Source organism: Theropithecus gelada, chromosome 6, assembly GCF_003255815.1.
Source record: "Theropithecus gelada isolate Dixy chromosome 6, Tgel_1.0, whole genome shotgun sequence".
Classification (NCBI taxonomy): domain Eukaryota; kingdom Metazoa; phylum Chordata; class Mammalia; order Primates; family Cercopithecidae; genus Theropithecus; species Theropithecus gelada.
The window spans coordinates 130,561,668-130,587,969 of NC_037673.1; the positions used below are offsets into that span (position 1 = coordinate 130,561,668).

Below are 26,302 nucleotides of genomic sequence, written 5' to 3' on the forward strand. Positions count from 1 at the left end.
AAAAAAAAAAAAAAAAAAAAAAAAAAAAAAAAAAAATACAAAAACTAGCCGGGCGAGGTGGCGGGCGCCTGTAGTCCCAGCTACTCGGGAGGCTGAGGCAGGAGAATGGCGGGAACCTGGGAGGCGGAGCTTGCAGTGAACTGAGATCGCGCCACTGCACTCCAGCCTGGGCGACAGAGCGAGACTCCGTCTCAAAAAAAAAAAAAAAAAATTAAAGTACTAGCTCCAGTTAGGCATATAAATGACAATTAGAAGGGACAGAAGTTATGGTTATGTCAGCAGCCTCCAGTGAGCTAGGATATGAACTCTTTTCAAGCTAAACAAATATATATACACATTCAACCCATTTAAGTGAAGAGACACATTTAAGTCCACAAAAGCAAACTTAACTACCTACTATATAACTTACTTTTTATTGAAAGTATCTTGCATTCATGATGGATGCTTTCTGGGTTTTACCACATATTTTAATGATAAAAGTTAAATTATTTTTTACATGCAAGTAGTGTGAATAATTTTCCCCACATGGGAACACTGATTATAAAAAGATGACATCCCACATGGGTTAAGTGTCTTTTTTAATTGAAAAGCTAACAAACTGTCCAGTTACATTTCTCCCAAAAACCCACAAACTAGGTAGTAACTGAGCCTCTAGGCAATATATTTAAAACTAAGAGGATTAAAAATAAAATTAAAGAAAAAGAAAACAAGTCCTCAGATGCAATGAAGGGAGCCCTGCTACATACAGGCTAATCAATACAGTGGTACTCCTTGACTGCAGGAGGCTGGAAGACATCCTAGTAATTCCACTCAGAACATTTACCTCAAGAAGCCTTTTTCCAGTTTCCAACTCATGAATAAAGAGAATATTTTGTTAATTCTATTCCAAAAAACTTTTTTGCAACTTGTTTTATTTACAATGCCAACTTTCAAAAGGTCACTAAAGTTAACTAGACAATAAACTAGGCAGAAATTGCTTTACAAAAAAGAGGGAAAGCCCAAAATGCCACTTATAGAGAACCCACAGTTCAGTTTTATTCAGAGCAAAGAAAAAAGAAACTTTCGATCATACTAGAAGAAACTCAGCCATAGGTTTGGAATCTATACTCAAACTACACATGCAATGAGGACAATAGTCTGCTAATACAATTGACTTGCTGCTGCATTTGTCTACTGTTTGTCTAATATTAACAATTATAAACAGAGCAGTGCAACTAGTATTTGGAACAATCCTTACAGTGTTATAGTGTCAGGCACAACATTTCACTTCTCTTCACACCACTGGTTCTCTTTGCGTACCTAAAAGAGATGAATATAAGGAAGTACCTTAACTTGAGTAGTCTTTCCTAAGACTTAAAATACTACCTACTGATTCATCAATAGCCAGTGAGTTGAGTCAGAACTGAGAACCCATGGAAAATTAGAATAACATCAGATTAAGACTGTATTTCCGGATATCCTTTTTTTGCCTCCCACGGTTTTTATTCTGCCCTGCTGAAATTATGAACAAAGCAAAGGCAATGGGCAATTTACTAAAGTTGACAGAGCAAATTCAGTTAATTCAGTCACATAATTTCAGTCTGTAGTCATGTCAACAAAATCATTCTGATCTATTATTTCATTTCCTCCCCTCATTAAGTTACTCTAAAGTACCCTAGCATATACTTCTCTATAGGGCTTGCTTTTCTGAAGTCAGATATGTATGGTCTATACAGAAAGTTGCAGGTGCCAAAACTAGTAACTGTTAATACAGTAACAAGAGCTCTTCTCATTGAAAACCAATTGTTCTTATTAATTAAAATGCAGTATCACCTAAGTGTTCAGATTCATAAAGACAGACCAGTAAGAATATGTTTAAGACACATAAAGTACATATTATCCCTGAAGTATCAAGACTACTTGATACAGTCACCTCTTTTCCTGGCATGTTATAGGCGTTAGTCCCTTTTTAAGAGCATGTGATCGAAGACAAAACTTTGTGCTACCTACCTGGGCTTCCTCCTCTTCAGTAAAGTCATTTTTGATATTGAAGGTCTTGCGAATCTCCTCAGGAGTCTTCCCCTTGATCATATTGGCAACAGTCTTGCATGTAACATCAAGCAAACCTTTGATGTCTAAGTAGTTTGCAGCCTGTAAAGAGACAGTTGTTTTCCTTAAAGTATACTTGATGTTTTAAACTAAATCCAAAGTTAATGATTGACATTCCATATCTAATAAAGCTTAAAATGCTAATTTTAAATTAAAGGGAGAATAAATCACTCTTAAGTTCTTCTGTGAAAGACTTTTATGTGACCTTCTTTGTTACACTTCTATAATGTTGCATCCCTATGCTTCCTTAACCAAACTATACTAGCTCAAATGTTAAATAACAGCCACTACTGTTGTGTATGTGTGTAGACATGCACACAAATACCACATCAGGTCTTGGCAAAAATATTTGTCCACACTTAAAGAGTTCAAACATAAGCAGTTAAAGCACTACACTTTATTGATCTCTTTTTAAAAAACAGGTTTTGGTTTCATTGACTTTATTGTTTACCTGTTTTCTATTTCATTGATTTCTGCCCTTTAATATTCTCATTTTTCTATTTAATTTCATCCTTTACTAGTTTAAGGTGGAAGCTTAGATCACCAATCTGAAACTTTTTTCCTTTCTAATAATATAGGTATTTCATTCCATCAGTTTCCTTCTAAGTAATTCTTTAGCAGCATCTCACAGATTTTCTTTTTTTTTTTTTTTTTTTTTTGAGACAGAGTCTCGCTCTGTGGCCCAGGCTGGAGTGCAGTGGCCGGATCTCAGCTCACTGCAAGCTCCGCCTCCTGGGTTTACGCCATTCTCCTGCCTCAGCCTCCCGAGTAGCTGGGACTACAGGTGCCCGCCACCTCGCCCGGCTAGTTTTTTGTATTTTTTTTAGTAGAGACGGGGTTTCACCGTGTTAGCCAGGATGGTCTCGATCTCCTGACCTCGTGATCCGCCCATCTCGGCCTCCCAAAGTGCTGGGATTACAGGCTTGAGCCACCGCGCCCGGCCTCTCACAGATTTTTCATATGTTTTATTTCCATTCAGCTCAAAATACTTTCTATTTCTTCTTTGACCCGTAGCTTACCTGCAAATGTGTTAGTTTAAAAGTAGTTGCAGATTTTTCCAGATATCTTTCTGTTTGTGATTTCTAATTCCATTGCAGTCAGAAGACAAACTTTGTATGACTTGAATCCTTTTACGATACTTTTTTTTTTTTGAGACACCATCTCACTCTGTCACCCAGGCTGGAATTCAGTGGCATGATCTCGGCTTACTGCAACCTGCACCTCCCAGGTTCAGCCGATTCTCTTGCCTCAGTCTCCCAAGTAGGTGGGATTACAGGTGCGTGCCTCCACACCCAGCTAATTTATTTTATTTTTGAGACAGGACTCTGGCTCTGTCACTGGAGGGCGGTGGAGCGATCTTGGCTCACTGCAAGCTCCACCTCCCGGGTTCACGCCATTCTCCACAGCCTCCAAGCAGCTGAGACTACAGAAGCCTGCCACCACGCCCGGCTAATTTTTTATATTTTTAGTAGAGACGGGATTTCACCATGTTAGCCAAGATGGTCTCGATTTCCTGACCTCGTGATCCTCCCGCCTCGGCCTCCTAAAGTGCTGGGATTACAGGTGTGAGCCACTGTGCCCAGCCTAAAACATTATATGTAATGATAGCAGAATACATATTCTTTTCAAGTGTATATTACCAAGACAGACCATGTCCTGGGCCATAAAACAAGTCTCAGCCAGGCGCAGTGGCTCACGCCTATAATCCCGACACTTGGGAGGGCGAGGCGGGTGGATCACTTGAGGCTAGGAGCTCGAGACCAGCCTGGCCAGCATGATGAAACCCCATCTCTACTAAAAATATAAAAAATTAGCTAGGTGTGATGGCTCATGCCTGTAATCTCAGCTACTCATAAGGCTAAGGCAGGAGAATCGCTTGAACCCGGGAGGTGGAGGTTGCAGTGAGCCAAAATCACACCACTGCAACACAGCCTGTGTGACAAGAGTGAAACTCTGTCTCAAAATATATATATATATATATATATATATATATATATATATAATGTTTTATAAATGTCCATTAAGACAATTTGGTCAATAGTGTTATATCAAGTTATCCTGATTTCTGTCTAGTTATATTAACTGAGAGAGGTGCTGAAATCTCTATGATTGTCACTTTGTGGACTTCTTTGAGTTCTACTGGGTTTTGTTTCACTTGGAAGTTCCGCTTCTAGGCAGATAAACATTTATAACTGTTAGGTCTTTTTAAAAAACTGATCCCCTTATCAATATGAAATAATCCTCTTTAACCCTGGTAATATTCTTTCCCTCCAAACCTATTTTAATATAGTTACTCCACCTTTCTTTTGACTTGTGTTAGTGTAGTGTATCTTCTTCCGTTCTTTAAACCTAGTTGTGTCTATATATTTAAAGTGGGTTTCTTTTTTTTTTTTTTTTTTGAGACGGAGTCTAGCTCTGTCGTCCAGGTTGGAGTGCAGTGACCAGATCTCAGCTCACTGCAAGCTCCGCCTCCCGGGTTTATGCCATTCTCCTGCCTCAGCCTCCCGAGTAGCTGGGACTACAGGCGCCCGCCACCTCGCCTGGCTAGTTTTTTGTATTTTTTAGTAGAGACGGGGTTTCACCGTGTTAGCCAGGATGGTCTCGATCTCCTGACCTCGTGATCCGCCCGTCTCGGCCTCCCAAAGTGCTGGGATTACAGGCTTGAGCCACCGCGCCCGGCCTAAAGTGGGTTTCTTATAGACAGCATAGCTAAGCTTGCTTTTCTGATCTGGTAATTTCTGCCTTTTAGCTGTGTTGAGACCATTTACATTTAGTGTGTTACTGACATGTGGATTTAAATATGGCATCACATTTGAATTTAGAGAGTATTAAAATTCAGTGTCAATGAAGTTAGCAAATTTTAAATCTATAAGAAGTGTTTAAAGGCTCTGGAATAGAGCTATCTTACACGTTAAAAACTTACCAGAATGAGTTCAAAAAGTGTTCCTTGGTCAACTTTCAGGAATTCTTGGTCCCAAACAGGGATATCGTCTGTTCGCTTTTCTTTGTTCTCATCATCTTCAGGAGGAGGAGGGTCATCCTTGTGGTGGGTACACCACTGAATGACCTACAACAACAAAAAAGTTTTATTCCTCTGTGGCATTTTGTCACAAGGTACTCATTCGAATCACTGCTGGGACAACTTATCCCTATACTGGAATAATAACTAGCTAGAGGTTGACTTGAGCCATTAACAGCCAAGCTTGAAAAGCAAAAATGAAGAATCTTTATAACCCTAGAAGGGAAAAGATCTTATTAGATAAAAGCAAGCCATGCTGACAGAGTACTGTACTTGACTACATTAAAAAGCTTCTATGCAAAAAGAAAAGTTAGACAGGACAATGACTGGAAGATACCTGCAGTATGTACAATGATTAGCTGAGAATATAAAATGTTTAAAAAATCATTATAGAGGCCGGGCGCGGTGGCTCAAGCCTGTAATCCCAGCACTTTGGGAGGCCGAGACGGGCGGATCACGAGCTCAGGAGATGGAGACCATCCTGGCTAACACGGTGAAACCCTGTCTCTACTAAAAAAAAAAATACAAAAAACTAGCCGGGCAAGGTGGTAGGCGCCTATAGTCCCAGCTACTCGGGAGGCTGAGGCAGGAGAATGGCGTAAACCCGGGAGGCGGAGCCTGCAGTGAGCTGAGATCCGGCCACTGCACTCCAGCCTAGGCGACAGAGCCAGACTCCGTCTCAAAAAAAAAAAAAAAAAATCATTATAGAGAAATGGGTTAATAATATGTACAGGCAATAAATGAAATCTGAAAGGCCAAACATAAGGAACACTCAACTTTACCAGAAGCAAAACTAACACTATGGATACTTCTCTAGATTGAAAAAAATCAAGAAACTGATACTAATTGTTGGGCAACAGTGGAAAGGAAACACGAACTCTATAGAGAGTATAAACTGGTATAACCCCTTTGAAAGCTAATCCAGCACTCCTCAGTTAAAACTGAATATGTATATATATTGTAACCAGGAAATTCCAAATACCCCAGACACATGTGTAAGACTATTTGGTGTAGGAACAAAGCAGGAAAAGCCCCCAAAATTCCCTTAATAGGAGAATAATTACTTCATAAAGTTTCAGGAAGCTGATTACCTAGACTATACATACCAGCATAAAGACCAAAATCAATACTGAAAGTGTTTTCAGTTGTAGAATCTAGGCAGTGGCTACATGGGTGTCTACTGTGACAAAAATTCTTTCAATTTTTCTGTATGGTTAAAACTTTTTCATAGCAAAATATTGGAGGAATAAACAATGCTGAGAGAAAATGACAGGGTCAAGAAATTATACTGCCAGGATACAAAAAAAAAAAAAAAAAGAAAACAATTTCAATAAGGAAAAGCCAAGCAATGGGTTTCTTGTTTGTTTTTGAGACAAGGTCTCACTGTGTCACCCAGGCTGGAATGCAGTGCCCTGATCATGGCTCACTCGACCTCCTGTGCTTGAGCGATCCTCCCACCTCAGCCTCCCGAGTAGCCTGGCTCATTTTTGTATTTTGTTTCTGTAGACATAACGTTTCATCATGTTGCAAACTCCTGAACTCAAGCAATTCACCCACCTTGCTCTCCCAAAGTGTTGGGATTACAAGTATGAGCCACCGTGCCTGGCCAGCAAAAGGTTTTTGTTTTTGTTTTAATTTTGAGACGGAGTTTCACTCTTGTTGCCCAGGCTGGAGTGCAATGGCGCTATCTTGGCTCACCGCAACCTCCACCTCTTGGGTTCGAGCAATTCTGCCTCGGCCTCCTCAGTAGCTGGGATTACAGGTACCTGCCACAATGCCCAGCTAATTTTTTTTAATATTTTTAGTTGGCCAGGTTGGTCTCGAACTCCTGACCTCAGATGATCCACCCGCCTTGGCCTCCCAAAGTGCTGGGATTACAGGCATGAGCCACCGCGACCAGCTAAGGGTTTTTAATGAAATAAATAATAGCTTCTTAAGTAGTATTCCACTTATATAAGAAAAGAAACAAATGTCAATTAATATTTGCTTATCCAGGCATTTAAAACACTCTAAACTTGGGTGCAGTGGCTCATACTTGTAATCCCAGCACTTTTGGAGGCTGAGGCAGGATGACTGCTTAAGGCCAGAAGTTCAAGACTAGCCTCCTGGGCAATATAGAGAGACCCCATCTCTACAAAAAATGATGATGGTAGTAATAATAGGCTGGACACTGTGGCTCACACCTGTAATCCTAGCACTTTGGGAGGCCGAGGTGGGTGACTTAGTTGAGCCCAGAAGTTCAAGACCAGCCTGGGTAACATGGTGAAACCCTGTCTCTATAAAAAATACAAAAATGAGATAGGAGTGGTTGTGCACACCGATGGTCCCAGCTACTCAGAAGGTTGAGGCAAGAGAATCACTTGAGCCCTGGAGGTTAACGCTGTAGTGAGCCATGACTGTGCCACTGCACTCCAACCTGGGCAAGAGTGTGACATTCTGTCAAAAAAAAAAAAAAAAAAAAATCACTACCACTACTAACAAAAAATAAAAATTTAAAAATAAAAAACTCTTAAAAGGATATATAAGAAACTAATGCCTAGGTTCACAATGGGTGGCGCCAGGAAGTCTCTACAAAAATAAAAAAATTAGCTGGGCATGGTAGCGGGTACCTGTAATCCCAGCTACTCGAGGGGATGAGGCAGGAAAATCACTTGAACCCAAGAGGCAGAGGTTGCAGTAAGCTGAGATCGTGCCACTGCACTCCAGCCTGGGCGACAGAGTGAGACTCTGTCTCAGAAAAAAAAAAAAGGCCAGGTGCAATGGCTCACGCCTATAATCCCAGCACTTTGGGAGGCCAAGGTGGGCAGATCACAAGGTCAGGAATTCACTGACCAACACAGTGAAACCCCGTCTCTACTAAAAAATACAAAAATTAGCCGGGCATGGTGGCAAGTGCCTGTAATCCCAGCTACTTGGGAGGCTGAGGCAGGAGAATTGCTTGAACCTGGAAGGTGGAGGTTGTAGTGAGCCGAAATTGTGCCACTGCTCTCCTGCCTGGGCAACAGAGTGAGATCAAAAAAAAAAAAAAAAGGCCAGGCGCGGTGGCTCACGCCTGTAATCCCAGCACTTTGGGAGGCCGAGGCGGGCGGATCACGAGGTCAGGAGATCGAGACCATCCTGGCTAACACGGTGAAACCCCGTCTCTACTAAAAATGCAAAAAATTAGCCGGGCGAGGTGGCGGGCGCCTGTAGTCCCAGCTACTCAGGAGGCTGAGGCAGGAGAATGGCGTGAACCCGGGAGGCGGAGCTTGCAGTGAGCCGAAATCGCGCCACTGCACTCCAGCCTGGGCGACTAAGCGAGACTCTGTCTCAAAAAAAAAAAAAAAAACCAACACCAAACAAACAAAAAAATTCAGGTTGGCTGGGCATGGTGGCTCCACCTGTAATCCCAGCACTTTGGGAGGCCAAGGCAGGGAGATCACCTGAGGTCAGGAGTTGGAGACCAACCTGGCAACATGGTGAAAACCTGTCTCTACTAAAAAAAACAAAAATTAGCTGGCGTGGTGGTGGGTGCCTGTAATCCCAGCTATTCGGGAGGCTGAGGCAGGGAGAATTACTTGAACCCAGAAGGCAGAGGCTGCAGTGAGCTGAGATCACACCACTGCACTCCAGCCTGGGCCACAGGGCGAGACTCCATCTCAAACAAAAAAAAAAAAAAAAAAAAAAACCACACAGACAAACCACCTTTCATTTTGTTATATGGAAAAAAAACAAACAAACAAACATAGAAATGTATAGTTTGCTACCTTAAGAATGGGGGAAAAGGCTGGGTGTGGTGGCTCACGCCTGTAATCCCAGCACTTTGGGAGGCCGAGGTGGGCAGATCACGAGGTCAAGAGATCAAAACCATCCTGGCCAACATGGTGAAACCCCGTCTCTACTAAAAATACAAAAATTAGCTGGGCGTGGTGGTGTGCACCTGTAGTCCCAGCTACTCAGGAGGCAGAGGTTGCAGTGAGCCAAGATCACGTCACTGCACTCCAACCTGGCAACAGAGCAAGACTCTGGTCTCAAAAAAAAAAAAAAAGGGGGGGGAGGTGTGGGGAGAAACACACTTACTTGTTAATACCTGTATTACAAATACTAAAAGGATAAACTGCTACCGGAAAGGGGACTGGAATAGATAAGGACAGAAATGGGAACAAAGTGTTACATATTCCTTTCTTACGACTTTAGCCATTTCAAAATTATAAATCTAAGAAAGATAGTCACGATTCAATTCCACCATGCTCTAGAAGTGGTATCTTTACAGAAGACTATTTAACAGTATCTACCAAAATTTAGGTATATAAGCCAACCTGTGATCCCGATATTCTACATGTAGATCATCCTTCCTAGAGAAGTGTTTGCATAGGTATATACAGTACAGATGCCCAATAAATGACAATAGTCAACTGTGGCAAGAAAGCAGATAGAACTTTTTTCTGTACATTTTAAGAACATATAAACATCACTCAAGTAAGTGTTTAAGAACATTCAAATTTAAAAGTAATTTTAAGCAGTAAATTCTAACATAGATTGTTGAATTACTTATATTAATCAATTAGTGTTATATATTAAGCAGAAGAAACTTAAACTCTTTAAAGACCTTACCTTTTTTAATATTGCTGCATTCACATTTGGTAGAGGAACTGGGTCATCATCTCCTTCATCATCCATTCCCAAATCTAAGAAAACCAGAAGAAAATTTCTATTTCCTAATTCCATTATAATACTTATACCAACCAAGCTATGTCTCAAAACATAAGAGTCAGCCCCCATATCCATGAGTTCTACATCTGTGGATTCAACCAACCACAGATCGAACATATTGGGAAAAAAAATGGATGGCTGTGTCTGCACTAAACATGTAGACTTGTTTCCTTGTCATTATTCCCTAAATACAGTATAAAAACTACTTACATAGCATTTACATTGTATTTGGTATTGTAAGTAATCTAGAGAGGATTTTAAGTATACAAGGTGATGTGCGTATGTTATATGGCAACACTATACTATTATAAGGGACTTGAGTATTGGTGGATTTTGGTATCCACAGGGGTGTCCTAAAACCAATCCCCCATGGATACCAAGGGACGACTGTAACTTTTAAGACATGTCTGAAAGAATATAAAAAGGACTTTACTTAGAACAGTTCTCTTAGGAGCATTTAAAAATTGGTGGCTCCTAAAGATGGAGTCCATAAAACCACCCAAAACTACATAAACTTGTGTGAGTAGACAAATAAAGGAATATTACATTTTTAAAAGTTCTTAATTAGGAGGAAAAGTGATTTAGTAAGTTGGGCTTGAATGACTGGGCAGCCATCTGAAAAAATTAAAGATGGATCCTTTCCTTACCCCTTTACATCAAATTCTCCAGATGAACTGTATTTTAAAAAGTAAAATAATGAAAACTATTACAGTTAATAAAATGTCGATCTATTCAAATCTGAAACCCACAGATGTGTGTATACATACACACACTAAAAACACTAAAAATACACACACACACATATACACACACACACACAATCATGCAGCCACTGACAAAAACAAGGCAGGCAGCTCCAAACATAATGGTATGATCCCAAGATTAAAGTTTTTAAACTAGGTTAAAAAAAAATTATCCGAATAAAAATAGAAATCGCTTTTTTCCAACAGGATATATGAGAAAGAGTTAATATTATGTGTAAGGAAGTTAAAGAACATCAGTTAAGGGACACAATTATGGGGCTATCAATAATCCAGGCACAAGATGATAGCCTGGACAAGGTTTGTAGCTAAGGAGGTGGTAAGAAATGACCTAATTCTGTCTGCATTTTGAAAGTAGAGACAATAGAATTTGCCAACAGAAGGCAAGTAGAATGTGAAAAGAGTTAACACTAAGGTTTACGGCATGAAAAGGATGAAGTTGCCACCAATTGATAAGGGGAAGGCTGTCAGAGGAACTATTATTTTTAGGAAGAGAGGAGCAAGAGCTCTAGTTTCCTAAATGTAAAATATTAGATATCCAAGGGCAGTTGTATGTTCAAGTCCAGAAATCAAGAGAAGAAATCAGAACTGTAAGTAAGTTTGGGAATTGGTGTATAGATGGTTTATAATGCTATGACACTATGCTCAAGCAAATGGATGTGTATAGATATAGTGAAGAGGTCCAAAGATGAAGCCCTGAGGCTTTAAAGACTGGAAGACAGAAGGGTGTGAGGTAAGTACTAAGTGGAATTTTAGGAACCAAGTGAAGAGGGGAATAATCAAGCATCAAATAATGTCAACAGGTCTAGATAAGAACTGAAAACAGACAATGCACTTGATGACATGGGGTTCACTGAGCTTTATTTACAAGCAGTTCCAGTGGAGCGGTAAAGATGAGAGTAGATTCAAAAATAATTCATGTCATCTTGCATGGATGGATTCACTCATCTCCCCTCTCTTCTTCCTCCCACCAATGCCTATCCCTGATCCTATCTCAGCTTAGAGTGAAACTGTAAAATGACAATGTCTCATGTAAAGCTCTGTGTGGAACAAGTCGCTTATGTCTTTCCTGAACAAGTATGAAATCTTTTTCATCAGCTGAGAGAAAGAAGTTATAAAATGTAAAATACTTTGGTCTTGAGAACTAAGATATCAGAGGAAACATACAGAAGACCAGCTTGTTTAGATCCAAATGTGATTTGGAACGAGGCTTAACTCACACTAAAAATAAGGCTTTTGGCCAGGCATGGTGCCTCACGCATGTAATCCCAGTACTTTGGGAGGCCAAGGTGGGTGGATCACCTGAAGTCAGGAGTTCGAGACCAGCCTGGCTAACATGGTGAAACCCCATTTCTACTAAAAATACAAACAAATTGGCCAGGCGTGGTGGCTCACGCCTGTAATCTTAGCACTTTGGGAGACAGAGGCAGGCAGATCACGAGGTCAGGAGTTCAAGACCAGCCTGACCAACACGGTGAAACCCCGTCTCTACTAAAAATACAAAAAACTAGCCGGGTGTGGTGCTGCACGCCTGTAATCCCAGCTAGTCAGGAGGCTGAGGCAGAAGAACGACTTGAACCCAGGAGGCGGAGGTTGCAGTGAGCCGAGATTGTGCCACTGCACTCTAGCCTGGGCGACAGAGTGAGACTCCGTCTCAAAAAAAAAAAAGCTGGGCATGGTGGCACGTGCCTGTAATCCCAGCTACTTGGGAGGCTGAGTCAGCAGAACTGCTCGAACCCATGAGGCAGAGATTGCAGTGAGCCGCGATTGTGCCACTGCACTCCAGCCTGGGCAACAAGAGTGAAACTCCATCTCAAAAAATAATAATAATAAAAAAATAAGGCTTTTATGACTGTAAAGGATCGTAAAGCTAATTTTTTATTTTTTGTAAAGACAGGGTCTTGCTATGTTGTCCAGGCTGGTTTTGAACTCCTGGGCTCAAGCAATCCTCTTTAAATCCTCCAGCATTTAAACTAAGGATGCACAGTATTTTTTGCTTTCAGACTAAAAGCACAAGTAGCAACAGTCATTCCTTTAAGCTATTCAGTTTCAGGGACTTCTGAAAGATATCTGTATCCTGATACTGTACCCTGGACCTAAACTAATCATCCAATCCACATGTAAATGTGCCAGGAGTCTCACTTCTGATTGTCCTGTGGATTAAAAGGTTTTATTTTTGTTTTCTAAGTCACATAAAACCCATAACCAGAGATACTGCAGATGGAAAACAAGAAAAGCAGTAAGTTGCCAAATTCAAAAGACTCCAGTCCTCAAGAGGCTAAAATCTTATGTAAGCCATTGGTACTTAAGATAAAACCATTCACTTGATTCCCAAAGGCAATGGAGTAAAAGAATAATTTAATTGTTGCTAACTGCCTATCAGTCCACTTACTTCAGTGATCAAAGTTGGCATGCTAAGTCTTCAAGATGCCCTACGTTTTTAAACTTGGCAAATGCTTCTTTGAAGCAGCACAGGACAGATTAGTGTCAGGCACCAAGATAAAATAAAGAACACTTTCAATGCCAAAGTATTCAGGCAGCAATTCAGGTATCGGTTTCTACATCTTCTGGATAAAACCTTACTCACCTGGCCTTTTAGGGACACTTGGATTACTTTCACTTTTTTTTAGTGAGCATAACATACTTCTTCATTCAATAGGTACTTGATGAACAGTGACTGTGAGATGTACCAAGCAGTTTACAACTTAGTAGAAGTTATCTTAAGTTACCAGAATACAGGACTTTAAGGGCCACCATGATTGGTACCAGTTACTAAAGAGAATTCTAAGCTTTTATCAGAAAACAGATGTCACCCACTTAAAAAACAAAACGGAAGACACATCTCTGTAATTCAGCTTCTGCCTCTACCACACCTAAGTATCTGCAGCTAGAAGTCCTCTAACTTATTAACTATGAAATTCTAAGGACCAGTATACAGTATATAAATCTGGCAATCACTCTAGTCACCTAGAAATGTTCCCTTTTCCCTTAACTTACACAAATGCTACTTTACTAATTCTCTACTACTGACTTCTATACTCTTTAGCACCCCAGCTCCAACATCATCATCTTCCAGAGTTAAACTCCCATAACCCAATATATAAAACAAGTCTCCTTATCTCTAGCAGTCTAACTCTGGGGCCAATATTCACAAACTCAATCACCTAGTAGACTGCTACATAGATCTTCTGAAGGAATCTCAAACATGGTTTAAGCTTAAAGTCATTTTCTTCTCCATTCCTCTCAAACCCATTTTCAGCTCTACCAACTACAGTATCGCAATTCCATCCCACCCCAACTGAAAACCTTATTTTTACTTTCCCTAGCACACCCTGTCTACTTTACTTCAGAATGATCTCCCAAAACATCCTAATTTTACTGGATTTAAATATCACCTCGGCTGGGCTTAATGGCTCACGCCTGTAATTCCAACATATTGGGAGGCTGAGGTGGGAGGATCACCTGAGGTCAGGAGTTTGAGACCAGCCTAACATGGAGAAACCTCGTCTCTACTAAAAATACAAAATGAGCTGGGCATGGTGGCGCATGCCTGTAATCCCAGCTACCTGGGAGGCTGAGGCAGAAGAAGTGCTTGAACCCCAGAGGCAGAGGTGGCAGTGAGCTGAGATCGCACCACTGCACACCAAGCTGGGCAACAAGAGCAAAACTCGGCCTCAAAAAAATAAATAAATAGAAGAAATATCCTCACCAGTACTACATACTGCAATCTCTTCAAGACTGAAGCATAACACTAGCCAAGATGTTCCCACGGCGCCACTTGGCACGCAACTTTATTAATGCGCTAATTACACCATGTGACAAGTTTGCCTTGTTTGTGTCTGGCTTCCCTCCTAGTTTATAAGTTCTTCAAGGGCAAAGGCCATGTCTCACTTACCTTCTTTTCACCAGCACCAATGTTGGCATATAACCCTTCTCTTCGTTTAAGTATTTATAAGCTACTGATCTTCCCTACATAAAAAACCTCTGACATTTAAGTACTAAAGAACACTCAATACTACTGAGTTTTTTTCATCAATTCCAGACACTGATTTGTATCACCCCACTGGTAATAGTTAAAAGAGATCTACATTAACTAGTGAGTTTCAAGAACTGTTTTCTAACTCACTTCCTTATGCTGCATATATACTTTGTAGCAGTTTCAGGGGAATGACAAAAAGAGAAAGCTTGTTTTAAAAAAAAAAAAAAATTCTGCCTGGCACAGTGGCTCATGCTTGTAATGTGGCTCTTCCCAGTACTCTGGGGTGCTGAGGTGGGAGGATGGCTTGAGTCCAAAAGTGTGAGAACAGCCGGGGTAACATTTAGGCTGGGCATGGTGGCTCACGCCTGTAATCCCAGCACTTTGGGAGGCTCAGGCAGGCAGATCATGAGGTCACGAGTTTGAGACCAGCCTGACCAACATGGTGAAATCCTGTCTCTACTAAAAATACAAAAATTAGCCAGGCATGGTGGCGTGCACCTGTAATCCCAGCTACTTGGGAGGCTAAGGCAGGAGAATCACTTGAACCCGGAAGGCAGAGGTTGCAGTGAGCTGAGATCATGCCACTTGCACTCCAGCCTGGGCAACAGAGCAAGACTCCGTCTCAAAAAAAAAAAAAAAAAAAATTAAAAACTCAGCTGGGGCTGGGCACAGTGGCTCACACCTGTGATCCCAACACTTTGGGAGGCCAAGGCGGGCGGATGACCTGAGGTTGGGAGTTCGACACCAGCCTGACCAACATGGAGAAACCTCGTCTCTAAAAAAAATACAAAATTAGTTGGGCTTGCTGGCGCAAGCCTCTAATTCCAGCTATTCGGGAGGCTGAGGCAGGAGAATCGCTTGAACCAGGGAGACGGAGGTTACAGTGAGTCAAGATTACACCATCGCACTTCAGGCTGGGCAACAAGAGCAAAAATCTGTCTCAAAAAAAATCAGCTAGATGTGGTGGCACGTGCCTGTACTCCCAGTTATTCAGGAGGCTGAAGTGAGAGGATTGCTTGAGCCCAGAAGGTTGAGGCTGCAGTGAGCCGTGACTGCACCACTGCACTCCAGCCTGGGCAAGAGTGAGACTCCGTCTCGAATGAATGAATGAATGAATGAATAAATAAATAAATAAATAAATAAATAAATAAATAAAATCTACACAGCAATCCACAGAGCTCACTCCCTTCACTGAAATAAGGTGTTCTATTCAGCTACCATTATAGGACGGTATCTCTTTTCCAAAGACTTTAATTTCTGTCACTGGAACTTATGAATTCAAATTTACTTGAACAGAAATTAACCATTGCCTAAGGCTTGGCAATCACTTCAATGTTTATTACCTTATGATTTTATCCATTTAATTACAGAACAACCCTCACTAATTCAGACAATGCAGAAAGGATGACTTGTATCAGAAAAATGTAAGTTATAAAGAAAAAAATGTAAACTTTACCTCTTTATACTCTCAAGCACCTTATGACAGCCTGCTGCTCATATAAACTTGATATTCACAAATTATCTCAAATTACACATTTCTCCCCATCCAGGTTTTCCAATCAACTTACCTTCCAACATGGTCTTAATAGTCACAGATTGTTTGGCAATTTCCACATCAACTTCAAATATCTCTCCATCAGAACTCTGCAACTTAATTGAAGGCATCTAAAAACAAGTACATTAGATGTAAAATTTGAGAGAGAGTTCTACATGATATTTCATCAACTACAGTCCGTCAGAAGGCTATAACTTATTGACCACAAAGTTCTAAGGACCTACAATACATAATCCTGTAAAACACTGTTGAAAGTAGTTATTCACAGGTTAGCCTGCAAGTATTTCTATTAACTTTTTTCAAAGTATAACTACTAGGAACAGAAGCTTTTAAGGCCTGCCCTACTGAACTCATTATTGGTATAAATTTAATAAAACATACATATTTGTATTTGCTTTCTTCCTGCCTTTCGTCTCCCAATGAATACTGGACTACTCCATTTGAGCAGTTAACTGCCACAATTAACTACATGCAAACCTAAGAAAGGTCAGTCCAAAATAAACAAGGCTACCAAATAAGACAGAAATTTTCCCCACAGTGAGACCTACCTGTGAAGATGAGTTCAGATCCAGAGAGTAAATCAGAATATGCTGATTTATGTCTGAGGCAATGCAAGACCATATACACGAGAATAAAATGATTTAAAGATAAGCAGATGTGAGTACAATTCCCTAAATCTAGTAAGAAGCTTCATTTCAGAGCGCTTTTTATCTTTCAGTACTGACTGTCCAACTGACCAACTTTGAGATCTCTTGTCAAGAGCTCCATAATAATAACCTATTACTTGCTCTGAAAATGCATTTATTAACTCAGATTAATTATGAGTCACTAGGAAAAAGATAATCTTACATAAAAAGTTAGGCAATTAGGCCAGGCGCGGTGGCTCACGCCTATAATCCCAGCACTTTGGGAGGCCAAGGCAGGTGGATCACGAGGTCAGGAGATCGAGACCATCCTGGCTAACATGGTGAAACCCCGTCTCTACCAAAAATACAAAAAATTAGCCGGGCGTGGTGGTGGGCGCCTGTAGTCCCAGCTATTTGGGAGGCTGAGGCAGGAGAATGGCATGAACCCAGGAGGCAGAGCTTGCAGTGAGCCGAGACCGCGCCGCTGTACTCCAGCCTGGGTAGCAGAGCGAGACTCCGTGTCAAAAAAAAAGTTAAGCAATTAATTTCAAAGGACTTGAGTTCTGGCAAAAAAAAAAAAAAAAAGGAATTTAAAATTAAAAGTCCAACAATTTCTTACCATCTTCAAATTCTTTTTTTAAAAAAGAAAACATACATAAAAGAAAAACAACAAAAGAGTAGCAATACCTGGTACAGATTAATTCAAGGCCTCTTAAAATTCACATACAACTTTTAAAAGGCCCATGCTTCTCAAATATTCATAATCCAATGATGTCACTATTAACTTATGGTACCTCTGAAGTTTTCTAGGTGTGCTGTATTAAAAATCGCATATATTTTCACAAAAGTGTATCATTTGGCATTTAAAACATGCATCACACCCATTTTATGTTCAAAGACTTATGACCCATTACATCGGTTAAAATATTCATTCAGCTTCTCTGAGACAATTGTCCCCAATCCCAAAGCAAACAGGTTCTTAGGCAAAGGAAGCAAAAAAGTAAAGCGTGTTTTAAAACCAGCCACTGAAATATCCTACTCTCACTCATCCATGGTTGGAGAGAATCAGATTTCACTTTGCAATTCACAAACATGTCTGCTTCTCCATGTTGCTTAGCGCTTGCCAATAATGCCGTTGTCCCTGCTCAATGAAGAAGGACCCAGAGTAGAGGACCCTTCCTGTGACAAGACAACAACAAAAGGTATCTCCAAATGAAAATATTTTAACGTGAGTCCAATTTTTAATTATAAAACATTTAAACATGTAATTTTTATATCAGATAGTACTGAAATGAACAGTGCAGAATCACAAGTCTAACAATGCAGTTGATAAAATTACTCTAAAAGCAAGACGACCGTTTCATATTTCTTTCAAATAACTCAAGTGCTTAGTCATAGTCAAATTCGTGGATTGGGTTACTCTTAAGGGAGTTGAGATCTTACTAAATAGCAGGTAGGTAATCGGTTAAATCTGTAATTCGATGCACTTGGTAATACTAAACTAAAAGATAAGTTTTAGTGTTACAGTATAATAAAGTGCAAAATTTTAAAGTAATAATGGATGAAATTTTGATTTGAAATGTTTTCAAAACAATTCCATTCTAAAGAAAGAGGCCTAAAGGCTCCTGCACTTGTAAATAATTCTCCATGGCCAGCATAAAGTGGGTTCTATCACATCATAAAGGGAAAAAAACCCTGCGTTTTAAGTGACCCGAAATTCTGACACTGCTTTTTAGACTGCACAGTGGAGGAGACTATTGTTCTATGACACAGATACATTCTATTGTGACGCTCTAATGGAAAAATGCATGTTCCTAAAACCCAAACGTGAAGTTCCCATTAAAAGTGAACCAAAGCAGCTGGACACCCTATTTCTTTAAAAGCCAGACACTTCGAGTTAAGTTATACACAGCTCTTACAAGTCACACCACTCTGAAGATGGTATCTGCTATCACAATAGTTATTTCAACGACTCCAAGTCATAGCAAAACAACGCGAAGAAATATTTAGAAGGAACAGGCGGCTATGTGCAGAAACTCGGCGCCCGCACACAGTTAGCCAGGACCGACGGGTAGCTAGTGACGCCAGACACGGGGGAGAAAGGATGGCAGCCAAGAACCGGGCGGCCTCAGACCACCACCGCAGCTCTCCCTCCCGACCACAACAAAAGCCAGACACCGACACACGCCCATGCTCACGACAGCCAAGGGACCCCCATTCACAACCCCGCCGCCACCCCCGCCCTGGTCCCCGGGACAGCAGGCTTAAGGCCAAGAGAGGCCCCCGGCCATAGCCTGGGCCTTGCAGCCGAGCCTGCGCCGGCTGACGCTCGGCCGGTGCAGAGAAAGCCCAGCCCGGGGTTCGGCTCACACTTATGGAGCGCTGTGAGGACGCGCGGCCAGAGCAGGCCTCGCTGAATCGGGGGCGGAGAGGGTGAACGAGACCTGATGGTGTCCCCCGAAGAACGGGTCGACAACACGATCCACCGGGCCCGAAAGAAGGCCAGGCCCAGTCACCGCCCGCCGCGGGCAGGCCCAAACCGCAGCAGTGAGGCCAGCCTGCATGCAATCCGGGCGCCACGACCCTTTCCAGCTCAGTGGGCGGCTACTCACGGTGTTCGGTGTTAAGGAGACTGCCGGCGGGAGGCTGACGAGAGCTAGGAGACGTCAGCGGAGGAACAGAAAAGCGGAGGACGAAGCCACTACAGCCTCTCGGCGCGGCGCGGCGTCTGCTTTATAGGAGAGGGCGCAGGCGCCGAGGACCCCGGGGCGCGCGGCGTCACACAGCGGCTGGGCTGGCCGCCGAGATCGCCTGACGGCAGGCCGAAGACGGCGGGGCGGGCCCAGGCCGGGAGGCGACGAGGAGCTGCCGGGGCGGCTGGCCGGGGGGTTGGGGAACGGGAGAGCTTTCGCCTTTCCCTAGCTCTGAAAGCGCCGCGCTCTCTCATCAACTGGGTGCCGAACCCTGACTGGTCTAGAAAGGTCTTTCAGGCAGGGGCGCCCTAAGCCGAGGAAAATACCCCAGCTAAACGGCCTGGAAAAAACAGAACGGGGCGTGTGTGCGCCTATGTGTGTGTTCCTGGGAACAACAGAACGGGGCGCGCGCGTGTGTGTGTGTGTGTTCATTCCTGGGAGGGGCTGCGTGTGTGTGTACGCGCGTGTGTTCATTCCTGAGGTGTATGTGTGTTCATTCCTGTGGTGGGGATGGGGGGGCGCTTGTGTGTGTGTGTTTTACTACTGAACTGATACAGCTTGTCCAGCCTCCATTCTCCACAGTAACCCTCCGAGGTGAAATAGTGTTAGGCTTTTCGCCTCTGCAGTGAGGGAACAGGTTCGGAACGGTTAAGTGGCAGAGCCAGGATTTGAACATTACTCCACAGTTAGGTGCCGTTAGCCCTTATTTCCTACTATTGACTTCTAAAGAGGCTTCCGTGCCAAAAATAGCCATCGTCGTAGGGAAACCCCAAATCTAGAGAGATGGCCTCCATCTAGCAGTAGGTACCCATTCCTTCACTAAACATGCTCTGAGCCCGACATGCGAGGCGTGGTGCTGGGGATTCGGCAGTGAACCAGGCAGCCAGGGCCCGGCCTGGACAGAACTCTTGTCTGGGGTGCTCCCAGGAAGGCTGTGATGAGGTCGATGGAATGAAGCCTGCAGTAAAGGAACGGGAGTAGTCTGAAAGCCCCACCCCGCTCTGCTCGGGAACATTATTCTCCCTGTCCTAGGAGACTGGGCGCCGGGCTCGTCTAGCCAACAGGCACGTGATGGTATCCCTGACACAGGAAGACAAAAGATACTTCCACACAGGGCCCCCTGAAGAAACCGGAGACGTACAGTGCCTCTAGGATGGGACTGGGCAGGAATGCCAAGCAGCTTCTTGAGTTACCAGGTCTTTGTCTACAAGCTGTGGTATCCAGTGTCTGCCAGGTGCCACAGCTGATGACAGAAGATGAAACGCCTGCAGCTCTCAGGTATTTTCTCAGCAGCACAGCCCTGCCCTCAGCAGCTCCAGCTTCAGGCCTCCTAGGCAGGGCCCACTGGAGCCCCTTTGCTCCCCTGCCTATGGTATGCAGGGTGATACCTTATAAACTCTCCTTGAGCATCCTAAGCAGGACTGTGCAGTGTCAGGTCATACAGCTAGCCTGGGGCCCCAGCACAGGGTCTGGCGTAAAAGTAGGTATATGCTTTTCCAAATATGTGTGAGAACCCCCTTTATTAGAATCACCAAGAAATGCCTACTTTTAAAAGAGATTTCGGGGCTGGGCGTGGAGGCTCACACCTGTAATCTCAGCACTTTGGGAGGCCGAGGTGGGCAGATCACTTGAACTCAGTAGTTCGAGACCAGCCTGGGCAACATAGTGAAACCCCATCTCTACAAAAAAACAAAAATTAGCTGGGTATGGTGGCGTGAGCCTGTAGTCCCAGCTACTCTGGAGGTTAAGGTGGGAGGATCACCTGAGCCTAGGAGGCAGAGGTTGCGATGAGCTGAGATGATGTCACTGCACTCCAGCCTGGGTGACAGAGTGAGACGCAGTCTCAAAAAATAAATAAAACATATTTCATTTGCTTGTATATGGTGCTTTATGTATAGATTATCTCAGGAAAGATACACAAGAAATTGGTCGCCTCAGAGGAAGGGAACTAGGTCACTGAGGGACGGGTTAGAATAATTTTTCACCTTATACCCCTTTCTACCTTTTGGGTATCAATTCACATCAATGTATTACATATTCAAAATTTTTAACATAAAAATAAATTGGTTCAATAAAAATGCAGATTCCTGGGTCCACTTTCAATCTAATAACTCCCTGGCGGCAGGTTTTTCTGCCCTTTAAACAAGTTCTCCAGGTGATCCTCAAGCCCAGAGTAAGTGAATAAACCTCTGTAGTAGCGTCTCAGTGGTGAAGCACTGCCAGGAAGGAGCCAACAGTGTTGGTCAAAGGTGACTAGTTTAGCTCCTCACTTTCTGGATCAACCCTACCTTCTCTCAAACCCTCCACTCAGGAGGGCCAAGGTAGCTGCAGCACTGTGGGACAGGCTGGGAGTGACTCATCTCCATTCATTTATCCATAGTGATGACCACAGGTCAGAAAGGACTGGCCCGCACAGAGTCCCTGTGGTATGTGTGGATACATGTGTGGGTGTGAGGGGCAGGGGTACCTATGTTACCAGAGCTGGCCCTGAGGAAGCTGAGGCTCCACCCTTACTCCAGTCACTCCATATGCTCCGTGCCAAGGGGTAATCAAAACCCCTTGTCCTAAGAGGAAGGAAACAAAACCAAAGAGACTTTCCCAGCCATCACACCAGCCCCAGCTATGTATCTGCCATCACAGCCCAGGCAGTGAATCTTAGCCCCATTCCTCAAATGCAGGAGCATTTTCTAATTTACAGCTGTTCCCAGCATACTACTTCCAGGGAGACTAAAGGCCTTTGATTCAAATATTCCAGATGTGAAAATCCAGTTTTTATGATGAATTCATTTCCAGAAATGATCTCCCTTTGTAAGTCTTCATTGGAGTCTTCGTTGCTATAAAGCATTCACAGGAGGATTCCTATGAGGAGCAACCCTGTCAGTGCATCTAAAGTGGGACGCTGGGCCGGGCACAGTGGCTCATGCCTGTAATCTCAGCACTTTGAGAGACCAAGGCAGGAGGATCACTTGAGGTCAGCAGTTCGAGACCAGCCTGGCCAACATGGTGAAACCCCGTCTCTACTAAAAATACAAAAAAAAAAAAAAAAAAAAAATTAGCCAGGCATGGTGGCAGGTGTCTGTAATCCCAGCTACTCGGGAGGCTAAGGCAGAAGAATTGCTTGAACCCAGGAGGTGGAGGCTGCAGTGAGTAGAGATCTCGCCACTACACTCCAGCCTGGGCGGCAGAGCAAGATTCCACTCAAAGTAAACAAACAAACAGGACTCTGCAGCCCAGAATTCAGTTCTCATTCTATTTCTTGTGCACCCATCCATGGGACAGACTCTGGACTTAGATACGTGTTCCATCCCATAGGACAGCATGTAAGCTAGGAAGTATTCAGTCTGCATGGTTAAAGGTCTCCTGGCTGCATCCTGCTGTGTGTCAACTCTCTCAGTCTTGGTCCTCTAATACAGGGGTAAGCATAGCCACTCTGAAGTCAGACTACCTGCCTCTGTTACGTGATCTTGGGTAACTTACTTCACGTCTCTGGGCCTCCCCTTCCTCTGTTGAAAGAATTGGAAAGAAGGTATGATGCCAGGCTTGGGGTGGGGAGGAGACCACTGCATGCAGTTAGCTTCCAGTGTGGGTCTCTGAGAAGGGACTCTCTCTCATTCTTCCATCCTCTCAACCCAGGGATAGGGAGGGATTAGGACCCCAGATAGGTTTGGAGGTTCTGAGAGAGGGGAGAATCTGTCTGTGGGTAGGGTCTAAATAATCTTCCATGATGAGAAAGTATGGTAGCAGTCAAGTAGAAATGGCAGCTGGGTGTGCCTACGCAGGGGGCCCTGGGAGCATCTCAGTCCCATGCCTAATGTGTGAGAATCCCAGGAAGCATTAGCATGTGTCGTGAGGCCCTAGAACAGCATGAAGTTGCTGAGAGGGGCCAGATAACCAGGAAAGAACTTCTGGGATAATAAACAGAATAAAGGGAGCACTAACGCCACAGTCCAAGCCAGAGACCATGGCACGAATGCATACATCTGTGGGCAGAGTAGAAACCAGAGATGACAACCCACAACTGGCAGGGGCGAAGTCGGCCTGCCTCCCTGAGCAGCAGAGGAAGATGATGATGACCAAGGACCAGACAACCTTAACCCCCTCACTTCCCACTCCATGCCATGACCACATAACCTCCACAGAATGTAACTGTGCCCCTGGATAGAAGTGGAGGGACAGAACAATCGACTGAGTATTCCCTGGAATGACTGGGTGATCACGCACTTACTTGACTGTATTTGCCAGGAAGTGATCAGATTATATTTCTGCTGTCAAATGGAAATAAGTGCTGTAGAAAGGAATTATGAAAATAAGATGATATTTGACACACTCAAATATTCTGACTTTAAAATTCCATGCAGGCTGGGCGCTGTGGCTGACGCCTGTAATCTCAGCACTTTGGGAGGCCAAGGCAGGCAGATCACTTGAGCCCAGGAGTTGAAGACCAGCCTAGGCAACATGGCGAAACCCTGTCTCCACAAAAAATACAAAAATTAGCCAGGCGTAGTGGTGTGCACTTGTAGTCCCAGCTACTCAGGAGGCTGAGGTGGGAAGATCACCTGAGTCCAGGAGGTGGAGGTTGCAGTAAGCCGAGATAGAACCACGGCACCTCAGCCTAGGTGCCAGAGTGAAACTCTATCTCAAAAAAAAAAAAAAAAAAGTAAAAAAAAAAAAAAATGCATGCAGCCACAGATGCAGAAGAATCACACAGACCTGCTGTTTCCCACTTGCTGCTAACATCCTGCATGATCTGGGATAAGTGGCTTCTCCTCACTGAGTCCCAGACCCCTTGTCTGTCAAGTGGGGATTATAACAATACCAACACATAACAGGATTTTTGTGAAAATCAATTATTTTAGTCACCAGAATGGCTAAACTTAAAAGAATGACAATACAAAGTGTTAGCAAGGATGTGGAACAATCGGAGCTCTCATACATTGCTGGTGGGAGTACAAATTGGCACACTTCAGAAAGCTGGCAGTATCTACTAAAGCTACACATACATATACCCAGTGGCCCAGCAACTCCAATTCTGGATATATACTCAGCAGAAATAAGCACTTATGTCCACGAAAATATGTTTAAGAATGTTCATAGCAGCTTTATTCATAAGAGTCAAGAAAGAATAAATCTATCAACTATAAAATGAAAAAAATAACCATAGTATATTAACTTAATGGAATATTAAACAGCAATGAAAAAGAACCTACTGATATACACAATGTGGATGAATCTCATGGACAATGTTGAACAAAAGAAGCTAAACACAAGAATATCGATTGCTAAAGTCCATTTAAATAAAGACCAAAAAAGCCCCAGGCAGTAATGAATCTGCGGTGAGAGAAGAAAGAGAGGTTACTTTTGGCAGGTGACAAGTATTGATGGGAAGTTTAGGGGATGCTAAATATTTTTTTTCTTTTTCTGTTTCTTTTCTTTTTTTTTTTTTTCTTTGAGACAGGATTTTGCTCTGTTGCCCAGCCTGGAATGCAGTGGTGCAATCACTGCACTTTACCTCTCAGGCTCAAGCAATCCTCCCACCTCAGCCTCCCGGGTAGCTGGGACTACAGGTGCACACCACCACACCGGGCTTTTTTTTTTTTTTTTTTTTGAGACGGAGTTTCACTCTTGTTGTCCAGGCTGGAGTGCAGTGGCATGATCTCAGCTCACCGCAACCTATCCACCTCCCAGGTTCAAGCACTTATCCTGCCTCAGCCTCCTGAGTAGCTGAGATTATAGGCGCCTGCCACCATGCCCAGCTAATTTTTGTATTTTTAGTAGAGACAGGGTTTCACCCTATTGGCCAGGCTGGTCTCGAACTCCAGACCTCAGGTGATCCACCCGCCTTGGTCTCCCAAAGTGTTGGGATTATAGGCATGAGCCACTGCACCCAGCCTAGTTATTTATTTTTATTTTTATTTTTGTAGAGATGGTGTCTTGCCATGTTGCCCAGGTTGGTCTCAAATTTCTGAGCTCAAGCAATCCTCCCACCTTGGCCTCCCAGTGCTGGGATTACAGGTGTGAGCCACCATGCCCAGCCAATATTTTGTATCTTGGTCCAGATGGTGGTTTCATGAGTGTATGCACATACAAAAATTCACTGAGCTACAATTATATTTGTATACTTTACTGTATGTAAATCACAACTCAGTAGAAAAGGGGGAGAAAGGCCGGGCATGGTGGCTCACGCCTGTAATCCCAGCACTTTGGGAGGCCGAGGCAGAAGGATCACTTGAGGTCACTAGTTCGAGACCAGCCTGGCCAGCATGGTGAAACCCCGTCTCTACAAAAATACATTAAAAAATTAGCTGGGCGTGATGACAGGTGCCTGTAATCCCAGCTACTTGGGAGGCTAAGGCGGGAGAATCGCTTGAACTTGGGAGGTGGAGGTTGCAGTGAGCCGAGATTGCGCCGTTGCAGCCTGGGTGACAGAGCAAGACTCTGTTTAAAAAAAAAAAAAAAAAAAGCTAGGAGGTAGTGACAATGTGTGAATGCATGTAACATTCTTAACATATGCCAATGTCAATTCCTGAAGGAAGTTTGAGCCCCTGGAGCCTTTCCTTCACATGGCTTCCCAACCCTTCACAGCCAAGGCTGGAGAAATACAGGAGATGTTGGGAGGGAAGGTGAGGAATTTCTGCAAGGCCACAGGGAGGACTTATCTGCCCATGGCCCAAGAGTTCAGCTAAGACCTTGGACAAAGCTACAGAAAGCTACAGCTTGCTTTCCTCTATCTGAGCCAGCCAGTGCAATACCTTCCCTGGTGGACTACGGACCTGTCCTTGGATAGCTGCTGTGGAATCTCTAGGCAGAAGTGGCATCTACACCTAAGTGGTGGAGGAAAACATTTCTTGACCCACATCTGTGGGTCAAGCCAAAGTGGGTCTACCCATGA

General features: G+C 43.3%; 1 protein-coding gene across 7 annotated transcripts in view; it reads right to left on the minus strand.

Moving 5' to 3' along the window:
• Nucleotides 1–396: 396 nt before the first annotated feature.
• SKP1 (S-phase kinase associated protein 1) overlaps nucleotides 397–26,302 on the minus strand; it is a 30,346-nt gene continuing 4,440 nt past the window's right edge. The window contains exons 1-7 of one of the 7 annotated variants that reach the window (XM_025387837.1): nucleotides 19,333–19,483; nucleotides 16,643–16,695; nucleotides 16,108–16,204; nucleotides 9,701–9,774; nucleotides 5,012–5,155; nucleotides 1,990–2,130; nucleotides 875–1,299 (exon numbers count right to left, since the gene is read on the minus strand). In XM_025387837.1, coding sequence (XP_025243622.1) covers nucleotides 1,264–1,299; nucleotides 1,990–2,130; nucleotides 5,012–5,155; nucleotides 9,701–9,774; nucleotides 16,108–16,204 — 492 coding nt within the window. In that variant the 5' untranslated portion in view covers nucleotides 16,643–16,695; nucleotides 19,333–19,483 and the 3' untranslated portion in view covers nucleotides 875–1,263. Of the gene's footprint in view, nucleotides 2,131–5,011; nucleotides 5,156–9,700; nucleotides 9,775–16,107; nucleotides 16,205–16,642; nucleotides 16,696–19,164; nucleotides 19,512–26,302 lie in introns of those variants that run through there. The other 6 variants (XM_025387835.1, XM_025387838.1, XM_025387836.1 and 3 more) reach the window with 6 other exon arrangements.